The 12298-nt window shown below is 45.0% G+C and overlaps 1 protein-coding gene across 1 annotated transcript in view; it reads right to left on the minus strand.

Moving 5' to 3' along the window:
* Positions 1–1899: 1899 nt before the first annotated feature.
* TSLIG3B (tRNA splicing ligase complex subunit 3B) overlaps positions 1900–12298 on the minus strand; it is a 35768-nt gene continuing 25369 nt past the window's right edge. The window contains exons 7-8 of the mRNA XM_085627325.1: positions 10263–10430; positions 1900–5631 (exon numbers count right to left, since the gene is read on the minus strand). Coding sequence (XP_085483451.1) covers positions 5251–5631; positions 10263–10430 — 549 coding nt within the window. The 3' untranslated portion in view covers positions 1900–5250. The remainder of the gene's footprint in view (positions 5632–10262; positions 10431–12298) is intronic.

Genomic DNA, 12298 nt, shown 5'->3' on the forward strand with positions numbered 1-12298 from the left:
TTATGTTTTACACCAGTGTGGCTGCTGCTCAGCATGGCAATAAGTTAGTGGCATTGAGTGGCAGAGAGTGTTGTGGCACAGTGTGGAGTCTCAGAGTGGCATACACTGGAGTGGCGTAGAGTGGACTGGTGTAGAGTGCACTGGCATAGAGTATAGTGATGTAGAGTCAGTGGCATTGAGTGCAGTGAAGAGAGTGCAGTGACACTAAATTCAGTGGCGTAAAATGCAGTGGCATCGATTAGAGCTTGCATAGCAGAGTGCAGTGAGGCAGAGTGGAGTGGCACAGAGTGCAGTGGCGTAGAGTAGAGTGACACACAGCGGAGTGGTGTAGAGCTGATCAATGCAGAGGGAAGTGGCGCTGAGTAGAGTATAGTGCCATAAAGTGCAGTGGAGTAATGCACAGTAGAGTTCAGTGGTGTAGAGTGGAGTAGTGCACAGTAGAGTGGCATAGAGTTTAGTGGCTGTGAGTGCAGTCTTTGTAGGGTGCAGTAGCAGAGAGTGCAGTGCAGCTGTGTACAGTGTATTTGCGAAGAGTGGACTGGGTAAGAGTGGAGTGATAGAGTGCAGTGCGCAGATAGATTGTTTCAGAGTAGAGTGAAGTGGCGTACAGTGGAGTGTTGCAGGGTAGAGTGCAGTTGCATGCTAAAGATATCTTGAGGACAAACCAGACAGCTGAGAGCAAATAATAGGAGATTAGTAGTTAATAAACCAACGGGAAAACCACAAAAAAACACAAACTGACGTATGGCTACAAAAATAAGGCAGAATGCTATATGGCGCTGCAACTTGCAATGATAACTCGGAGGCATGTGGAAAGGCACCTACGACGCCATACAAAAGGTAGAATCTAAGAGTTAATATAATTGGGCAGAATATATCCTCTTTTTAGCAATGTGTGCACTGCAAATACCAGGTTAAGTTATTCATTAACGCAAAAAAAGTTTTGAAAAAACTTCCAGCTTTTGCAGCTCTGTATGTGTGGGCATCGTTCAGCTTCCGGAGTCACTTAAAATTACGACTGCAGTTTAACTCTAAAAAAGTACAAACCTGAGGCTGCAGCTTGATGAAGGCCTCTGGTGAGTGCTGCAGTTGTACGGGTAGTGGTGAAGAAGCATCCAAGAGGGAGGGGCAGGTTTGGATTGGCACAAAAATGTCCCATCAGGAAGCAGCATTTTTTCAATGCAAGTTTGTTATTGAACTGATAACCTTACTCCACCGCCAAAAGACCACAGGTAAGGGGGCAGTCCAAGGTGCAGGGCGGCCATAGGACAGGAAGGGAGCCGTGCAAGGTGATCAGGCGCGCCTCCTCTGTCCCAGATCGCTCAGAATCTGGACACCTATGTGAGCACCAGAAAGCGTCCAATGCTGCAGGAACCTGCAATTTTAATCATTTGCATATGTAAAACTAAAGTATTAGTCCTAGCACAGTTCATGTTAAAATGCACATTAAGTAGAGTGGGCGCGGGTTGTGGCGAGAGGCTGGAATCCATGCAAAAGGAAGTTACTTTCGGCAGCATTTATGTACCCGAACAAGCAGAACGCTGGGCAGGAAAAAATTATATGTGATGGTCACCAAACTACCTTAACCTCACACACCAACGTCATGAGGTAGTATCATGTGCTTATGGTGGTGGCAAATCTACATATATCATATTACATACATACTTGTGAGTTACAAGGCAACAAGCAAAAGTAGGAATGGAAAGATTGCATACCACACCCACCGACAAGGCCCCTTCTATGTAGGCATTATGTGTGCATGGCATCAAAGTAATGCGCTTTCATGGTAGCCTTAGAAAGGACATCTAACCTCAGATTCTCACGCCGACCAAGAAAGCACATATACCCTATTAGCATTTTACAGTTTCACCGTTCAGGAATTGTAGAAAACACAGAGAAAACATTTGTCAAGATATTTTATTGTTTAACGTTCCCATGGTAGCAAAAAGGTATTATTCCAGTAACACTGCAAATCTTTACTTTGTCTGCACAGTTTGTCAAAACCCAAAATTAATATAATCTACTCTGACGACTTTGTGCCATAAAATGTTTGTACAAAAGTTCCCCATAAAACTGCTACCAGTAACAGAAAAATCTCAGAATCCATGAGCCATCATAACTTATAATCAAAAACAAATTCTGAGAAAACATCAACACAATACAAAAAAGGTTCCTCATTAGACAAGAAATTCATTCTTCTGCAGTTTTGTGTATAAGACTTAAAAAGGCGAGAAAATCATGCTGGTAAGTGAGAAAAACCACCCTAAACCGAGGCTGGTGGACTTATTGTAAAGGCTATTAGAAGATAACATTATGTGGAACAACGTGGTGTACATGTGCCAGGAAGGGGTAAAGTAGACATGCATGGGGGGGGGGGGGGGATGTTGAAAGGAAGAGGGACTGCGTTTGACAAAGTGGGCTAATGGATGACTGGGAGAAATGGTGAGCAGGAGGATTCTTACCAAACCAGGAATAAAAATATTTCTGAAGACCTTACTTGCTATTACTTACAAATTAACAGAGAAGGGGTTTTTTAGAGTTAAAAAACAGGCTTACGATGTTATGCTGTGGGACAGGTCATTTAAAAAGAGGATCTTTTTAAAAATGTTGAAACTTTGCAACATCACCCATTTTGAATCTGGTGATTTGGCATCATAGCAGATGGAGGTTTCGTGACGTACAGTTATAACTGGCTACCCCAGCAATTTGGGTATCTCCACCTTACCCGGTCAAAACCTGGTTTGGATGGTACAGAAAGGAGTGGGAGGCCATGCTTCCAAAGGACAGACCCAAAACCCACACACAAGAGACCAAACACAGGAGACTGGCTGGTCGAAGACGATGATATTAACATTAGGCATAACATAAACTAACATTAAAACGTACACACCATCTCTGCCACGAGCAGAAACAATTAACCTCAAATTAAATAAACAGCTAAGTATCAAGGAAGCCAAGCTATCTGTTCCTTTGCGACAGCTGACACCAGACACACAGGAAACAATTTACAACAGTGAAAAGTACATGAAACTTGGCTACTCTCAACGGAAGGCATCGTTTGGGACGTTAGACTAGAGAACAAAAAGCAATGCTGTGGCAAGCTCATACAGCCCCACTTTCCACGCAGTGGCAAGGAGAATTCCAAGTTTGCATTTCACTGTTCATAGCCTCAGTTTCAAATTCCGATATGTTGGTTTTATGCATTTCACAAAGCAGTAACAAAGATGTCACTCCACCCTGATCAAAAGCGATTGTGAGGAGAAATGCTCAACTTTATGAAATGGTTAGCTTCGGGTCTTTCTGTTGTCCCAACGTTTTGCACTGTATTTAAAAAGAGAAAGTTATACATTGCTCGAGGCTGCCCACGTAAGTGGTCCAAAGTGTGGGCCCCCTGGAACGCATACCGTGGTAATATCTGTTCCCCCCCCCCCCCCCGGCTGTTGGAGGAAGATGTCTCCCTTGAAGTGTAATTCCTACTGTACAAAACTCGTGTATTCTTGGGAACTTCTGTCTTGTTGCCGCCTATTGTATGATTCAGTGATACTAGGCCATGTTGTCGAATTGGTTTTAATAAAACGATTTACAAAAAATAAATAAAAAGAGAAAGTCACTCCTTGCCCCAGAAATTTGGGAACATCTATTGTAGACTCCAAGTTATTGGCTCCTACACCCTCCATTGCAACTCCATTAACTAGGGCTCGGTGAGTTGCACCTATTAGTTCAACAGTGTAAATGAGACCAGAAGTTCAACCACACTGCTAATACCTCACTTAAACTGAGGTCATTTAAAGAACAGATATTCAAGCCCTGGACTCTAGCCACAGATATCATTGACAGCCTTAGTTTGTTGCATTGGAAATGGTCATTTTCTCCAATAGTGTTCTTTAAGAGAAAATGTATGTCACGTTTCATTTTAGTAAGTTAAGGGCACCATGTTGATTAGGAAGGGTTGGAGTTTGTTTTTTAGGTGGGTTGAGTTCTGCAATTCTGCCTACTAAAGTAAAGATGTGGTTTCAGTTTCAAAATTGACTCTGATCTGATCGTCCGAATGTTTCGCAACCCTGGCTCCTGATAGCGGCACTCGCCAATGAGCATGGCACTCCGTAGCTGGTGCACAAGCAGGTGGATTGGGCCACCGCCAACTTGTTCCTAAGAACAAAAGTTTCAATCACTCCCCAGTAACTGGTCATTTCGAACAAGTCATATTTTTAGCTCCCGTCCTTGGCTCGTTTGCACAAAACCAAGTACTAAAGTGGTAAGAAAAGCTTAGATTACACTTGTTCCCCACAGATGTTACTGCTTCTCCCCCCTCTGTGAAGGGAGCATGCAGCATCATCAAGAACTCCAGCGAGACAGTTGCCTCTCCAAGAAGTCTCATCAGAAGTTGCAGTCAGTTGGAAGCAGAGGACTGTTTTGGTCTTGCAGGAGTCTCAGAGGAGACAGGAAGGGGGCTGGCAGTGAAGCAGAAAGAAAAGAGAAGTATTCAGAAGCAGCTGCAGGAATTGAAATGAAAGACGTACAGGGTCAAAGAGTGTGTGTTTTAAAATGCAATAATTTCAAATTACTGAGAACGCTGTAGTCGTCGGCAAGCGTGAACACACAAATTCATCCTCGGGTTCGATTAAAACACACTGGCAAAAGGGTTAAGCATTACAAAGATTCATATACTGAAGAGGATCATATTCACTGTGTAGAAATGGAATGTGTTGGCTGCCAATCAAAGTTCACACATTGAGCCTCCCTGAAACAACATCTACAGCATCATATGTATTCACAGAGCATTCTATGCTGTAAAAAGCAATGGCGCGAACTGAAATATTTGACGAAGTTGGGTTTTCAGATCTGCACTCCAGGCTATGCAAGGCAGCACATTTACGGAGTATAGCTTCAGGTTTTAGATACACGCTCTCACATTTGCAGGTCTTGCTATTGATGGGTAATCATAATGGGCAAGGAGATTCGTCAAGACTTCGATAGGCTTGTTAGAAAAGAGGTTGGTATTAGGACACCCAAAGATGCTCTCGCCATGCACACTGGTATGTAGCTCTTTCCAGACACCGGCTGCATAAGTGACAGGAGTCTAGCATAGAACTGTGTCCTGAATGATTTCACATAAATTATTAAAAAACTTTGTGAGACTTTGTGGTGGTGGTAAACATAGCTAGAAAAAAATTCTCACAGTAAACAAACTATGTAACGTAGATCTGGGCATTCATATTGTAGCTTCAAGTTCTAAAACATAAATTTCAGCTAGTACCTCCTATAACCCCCGCCTCCTCCACCACCGTAGCCACCTCTGTTACCACCTCCCCCATAGCCTCCACCACCTCCCCCATAGCCTCCACCACCTCCCCCATAACCTCCCCTGCCTCCAACCCCTCCTCCATAGCCACCTCCTCCACCATAGCCTCCACCACCCCCTCCTCGTCCACCACCACCTCCTCGGCCAAATCCGCCACCGCCTCCACCACCCCCTCCTCCTCCTCTTCCGCCACCTCCCCCTCGTCCACCACCTCCCCAGCCACCCCTTCCCCCACCATCCTGTCTCTTCTGCCAAGGAGGCATTTCTGGAGCTGGAGCCTCAATTTCGGAGGGTCGGCCACCCCGGTCTGGTACTCTTCCCATCAAGACCTGTGCAATGAAAAGAGGGAACAATGAAGGCTCTCGAATTATGTGACCGGTTGAAGAGGGAAACTTGTTATCTCACAGTTGTTACTACTTACTTTTTTGAATGATGCTTTAATAACGTAACACATTCTTTGATAAACAAAAATTAGCAGTCACCATCATCCGTGACTCCTCCTTCAGCTACAATTCAGACCACAAGACACCGCCTCTGAATGCTCTACTTTCTACAAAGTCACAAGACCTAGAACTGGTGAATGCTCCACCGCAAAAAGGTTTGGACCACAAGTAGCACCACCTGTGACTCTTCTACCTGCAGAAGACTAGCAAGACATTTCACCAGCGAATCCTTCATCCACTACAAGACTATCCAAAACCACCTCGGAATCTTCCTCCAGGTACAGAAATGATCACAAGATGTTCACCACCAGCTGCTACAAGAGTGACCACCAACACCTTTCAATAGCATTACATAACCAAGCTGTAACTTCCTGGGAAAACCTAATAATTCCAGAACTCCCTTATAAAAGCATTTTCATCCATGTTGGTATGGAAAAGTGAACCCATCCTTCCCCACAGATATTGGATTGGGGAGGGGGGGGGGGGTGGGGTGGGGGGGGGGGGGGGGAGGTATCTCTATAAACGTAGTTCCCCATAAGTTTGATTTCAAAATCCCTCTCCGGTACGTTCCAGGTCACTGGAAGATGTCACCACCATGTATGATGACGGCACAGAAATCCCTTCAGACAATGTTGTGGAGCCGTAACTTGGGTGAAACACAAACATCCCAGAAACACAATATTGCAGCCATGCACGCTACGCATCAACCTAAGCTAAAGAAGAACTCGAATTAAAAGACTGTTTTCAACATCTACCCAAAACACCTTCTTATTATGTAACCTAGATAGATTTTTCAATTGGCACAGAAGAGTTTATTTAGCTTAAGCCATTATCATATTCGGAAGAATGTCATCGAACCTTTACAGTTGTCACAAATGAATCAGACATATTAATTTAAGTCTTTAAGTACATTTTGTTGCAAAAAACACAAGGACAGAGGTGGTTAGGATACATTTTCAGAAACCCCTAATGCAGTCCCTTTGTGTATTTGAGACACATTGAATTTCAGTGGTCTGTCCCCACATTTTTTAGAATCGCCCAGTGATTTTGTGCAATACAACTGGACATGGAAAAACAACAAGGTGATGGAAGGAATGGTTAATTTAATCTCTGCGACTGACCATATTTCGGACCACCGATTTTTTACGCACACTATTACATTCTAGACAAAGACCCCAATCATGCAAATCAGAATTAGTCCTGCTCCAATAGGCACAGTCCAGCTCTACTGCCAAGACCTAAGTAAGCCGAAACCAGATTGTTGTTGTTTGTGGCACCTTCTGCAGGGGCCTCGCCTGGCAGTTATAGATGGACTAATCCCATGAGGAGCAGTCGGTACTGACTTGCATAAGGCGGACCTCTGTCTAAAGTAGCATGGTGGGCGAAAAACAATGGACTGGAATGTTTAGCATTCCGGGATTTAGGTTTGTCTAGTTGAGAAATGCAACAAATATCACAACTTTGTTTTAAAAAAAACTATATATATATATATATATATATATATATATATATATATATATATATATATATATATATATATATATATATGCCACAAGGAATCGTCTCACAAGCTGCACACCATCGACGCGCAAGAGACGAACACGGACCCAAGTAAGTGCAAGTTGATTTTAATCAGTCCAAAAACTGCACCACCGCCATGACGCGTTTCGGCCTTCTGGAGGCCTTGATTACATATATATGAATTTATTATTACAGAGTTTGCACCAAAAGCCTGAATATGCTAAAGAAAAAACACACATGTATACATACATACACACAATCATATATATATACATATATATACATATATATACACACACACACACACACACACACACACACACATATATGAACAAACACAGCAAAAAATGAATAGCACTCATTACAATGCATGCATTTACAACGCATGCCATTACAACGCAAGTCTTTACAACGACTTGCTGTTACATTGCATGCCATTACAACACAAGTCGTTACAACGACTTGCTGTAGTGGGGGTGCTGGAGTTTGGAATAGTATAATTACTATTCCAACTCCAGTGTGTGCAACAGTAGGGAAGGTGTTGGATTGAAAATCCAACACCTTCTGCCCCCTACAGCAAGTCATTGTAACTACTTGCGTTGTAACGGCATGCAATGCAACAACGCGTCGTTGTAATGTCTTGCATTGTAAGGGCATTACTATGTAATGCCTGCGTTTTAATGGATGTTTTCCGCAAAAATGCATGTGTTTGAACAACCCAACACTAAAAAAAACTTTTTACGTTCTGCCACGAAGGGGCACAAACACCCTGGCACTGAGAGGATTAAAGATTACCAAGATCAACATGTTTACCCAAACATGTACTGCAAGTTTGAAATCAGAACATAGTTTCATTTTCGCAGAGCGGACAATCAACATTCCTTGCATATGCGTGGCAAGTTTGGGATGGAGTGAATCATTGCAATTAGACCAATACAGAGCTAAGAATGTCAGGGAGCCGCGTCTATGGGACTTGCCATCAATCGGGTACAATCTGCCCATTAGATCATCAATTTCTTTCTTCACCCAATCTGGTTAGCAATAATTTCCAAAATAACCTGGTTGAAGACTGAATGAATGCAACAAGACCAGAATACAAAGGACTGGATTCAAGCTGTTCTTAAAACTAGGGCCAGTAATCGCTTGTTTGCAGGTTACCAGAATCAGCCACACATAAATCCACATTGCTTTTAATTTGGTCAACTGGGAGACCATCTGCTCTGTGTATTATTTAATGACTGATAGAACAATGGTATAAATTTCCAAAAGTTAAAAGGGGGTTAGTTTAGATCTACTTTAGCATATTGTGTAAACCGATGGGACAATTTAAACACAACAGAATTAAGTATGCCACCTATGAAGTTCTGGCTGTACTGGATTCTGTTAGCTTCAAGGAATACATAATGCCTTCGAATTCCAACTTTTTGGGTAACAAAGCAGGCTTTGGCTATTTATTACCAGAACACCACTGAGAAATGTCTTTTGGTTGCATTTACCAACGTACAGCTGCTAATATTTTAGAAAAATGTTTTATAGCAATTTGTGGCATTAACTGCAGTTTTACTTTGCCTCCTATCCTTGAGCTCAGCTGAAGAACTTGCTCAGATGCATGCGCCAAAAGAAGGCAGATGGTCTAGAGTGGACTTCCAGCACGCCGCGCCTCCAGGGACTTCCAGCACGCCGCGCCTCCAGGGACTTCCAGCACGCCGCGCCTCCAGGGACTTCCAGCACGCCGCGCCTCCAGGGACTTCCAGCACGCCGCGCCTCCAGGGACTTCCAGCACGCCGCGCCTCCAGGGACTTCCAGCACGCCGCGCCTCCAGGGACTTCCAGCACGCCGCGCCTCCAGGGACTTCCAGCACGCCGCGCCTCCAGGGACTTCCAGCACGCCGCGCCTCCAGGGACTTCCAGCACGCCGCGCTTCCAGCACACCGCGCTTCCTGGGACTTCCAGCACACCGCGCTTCCTGGGACTTCCAGCATACCGCGCTTCCTGGGACCTCAAGCATACCGCGCTTCCTGGGACCTCAAGCATACCACACTCCCAGAAAGTATGGGGTGCTGCGATCGCCTGTATGAGAACGTCCTAGACCGCCAGTATAAATTCATTGAATGTGCCAGTAGCAATTCACTATTCCCAGCCCCTGGCAGCAATCGGACTTGCCGTCCCTTGGCCCTGCTCTCCCTCCCCATGGCTTACTGCACCCATCCAGCAGTTGCTCAACACAGAGCCTGCCCAGCTCCATCTGCTGCCCTCAACACACATCCTGCCCACTTCTCTAACATACCCGGCCTTCCCTCTCGCTCTTGCAGTCATCCACTCTATTGCAGCAGACCTCACCCAACCCTTGAAGCATTGTTTCCCATTTCCAAACTGCACAGTACTTCATTGCTTTGTAGGTAGGGCTCACTGTAGAAGTGCACATACACACACTGATGTGACTACCGCTTCATCTCAGGTTTGCAGCCTCCCCATCCAACACACACTTCGGCAGGAACAGCCTTGACATGGCTGCGGGGAGTCCCTCGCATTGGTATTGTAGATAGGGCTGCCGTTTCAATGCTCCAATGGCTGTTACACAAGAACTCTGCATTCCACTGACAAGATTGTGTCCCATTACGAGACCAATGTATTATTGTAGAGTATCTCATTCAGATGAGGCTGGTGAGGCAGACTTTTGACTTAAAGTATCAAGAAGACTCATAGACTTACGTAAGTGCGGAGGTAGGTGTTCCACCATATCTTTTCACTAACCACAACCCTATCTGCAGCATTTTCAGATGGAGTGCCTGCGAGAGATGAAGACACATCTGGCGCCACAGACTGGTCTAGGAAGCGACACATTTAATAGGATGACCCACACGAAGATCATATTGTCCGGGCAGAGTGGACGGACTCTATAGCCAGTTCAAGAAATACTGCTCACAATAGGATCACTGGGAGAATTCAGTGGCTCATGGGAACCGCCCATGGAGAGGGCTTGCAGCACACACTCACCTTGTTGATGGCACATGCAGATTTCTCCCTGGTTTTGCCACTGCTGGTGCGGATAATACTGGAGAGATCTTCTCTTGCGGCGAACAGATGACCCAATGTGACTGCGGTTTTCGAAGACAGGGCATATCGTTTCGGCTGGTAGGCTCTGGCTATTTCATCTGTTTTTGCCTGAAAGATGAAAAACGTGTATCAATCACTTAGATGAGGAAATTGAGTGCACTGAGTTAGTGTCAAGGTCAGATTCAATGTGGCAAAATCTACGTAGAGCAGAAACTGCTTCATAAAGGATTTAAGAATGGTATTTAAAGTAACTTTGCATCCTCCAATTCAAACTTTTCAACAGTATATTGAAGCACCCCAATGACACTCAGAGCTTCTCTGGTACCCTCACAGCTCCCTGGTGAAAAACAGCCATCCACAGACCTTTACACCTCTTAGATTTTGGGGGGACAATTGAGGTCTAGCAAACCAACATTGTGCATGAGGGCCATACACCTCATTCTCTATGGCTTCTTGCTCAGCAGCGATACTTGCAGCTCCGTGGCTGTTTTTCACAGTGCTGCACAGGGCACTTAGCTGCCTCCCTGGCAGCCAATGTGGTGGTTTCCCATTACAAATCAGGGCTGCAAGACCTGGTTTTGCCTCCAAGAAACCTTAACTCCATCTCCGACTGCCCCCTCCTCACATTTAAGGAGACAGACATGATGAATACTGCCAACCTAAACACCGACTGGAGGCTTTTCAAAATTAAACAGTAGGATAAGCAAAGTAAAAACCATCACGCATGGGATAGCTACCTTCGCAATCAAGAGGAACAGTGCAGTCAAGTGAAGGAACATAGATCTGCTTATGTACAAGGACAGTCTACAGGTCGTAGGTTCAATCCCAGGCATGGCCAATTCAACTTTTCATCCTTCCATGGTCAAAAGAACGAGTGCTACGGGAAACATCCATTACCACGCGGACATTGCATCGCAATGCCTTTACATCGCAAGCCGTTACAACGACTTGCGCTGGATGGCGCTCTAACCTAAGGAATAGTATGATTTACCATGCTAACACCTTCCCTACTGTACGTAGGCTGGTGTTGAAATAGTAAATCATACTATTCCTAAGTCCAGCGCCATCCAGGGCAAGTCGTTGTAACGACTACCATTGTAAAAACTGCGATGTAACGTACCACGGTCATTTTGATCGCGTTGTAACATCACATATTCGAGTGCTACAGAGCTGGACTAACCAAAGATTTCAGTTCATGGTGTGTGCTCCGGTGCTTAATTTGAGTCAGTGGTTGCCCATGGGGGCCACAAGCACTCATTTTACCTCATCACACATTTCCCGAGAGCAGGAGAGGAAAAAACACACAAAGGGGAAAGAGAAAGACGGAAAAAACGTCACAGAGGGAGAAAGAAGGAACCTGCAGGAGTGAGATAAATGGGCAGGGAGTGTCTGTTAATGGGTGACAGAGGTACGAGGTGGATTCAAGACGACACAGCCTTGGTATTCGGGGCCACTGGCATGTAATAGTGCCAGCCACGGGATTCTGAGCAGAGCTTTGGGCGCCGGCACTCATTCTTTTACAAATCCACCACTGATGTGCCCTACTGTCAATACATCACTATAAAATCAGCAGGGCACAGCTACGGGAAATTAACTGCATACTCCCTATAACAGGGTTATCATAACAAAACACATGGACTCCATTTACACTAGAGTGTTTGTGGTACTCTCAGTGTGACCCAACTGTTTCGGAGGCTTTCATTATTTAGCCTTTAATTAATTAACTCATTAGGTCTCGGCCTGGCGAAAAGCAGCGCATGCGCTGCTCTGCTATGCAGAGGACTTTTGGAATCGATACGATTCCAGCGTGCATGCATGGAGACAAACCAGACAAAAGATGTGCATGCGGGGATTGGATGCTTTACTGGCGGCGTGATACACTGGGGACTTTTTTTTCTCGCCGCCAGTAAAGGCAGTCCCCACGTGCACATCTTCTGTCCCTCCGTGCTTGTTAGGTCTCTGCCATCACCCCCGCT

Source organism: Triturus cristatus, chromosome 9, assembly GCF_964204655.1.
Source record: "Triturus cristatus chromosome 9, aTriCri1.1, whole genome shotgun sequence".
Taxonomy (NCBI): domain Eukaryota; kingdom Metazoa; phylum Chordata; class Amphibia; order Caudata; family Salamandridae; genus Triturus; species Triturus cristatus.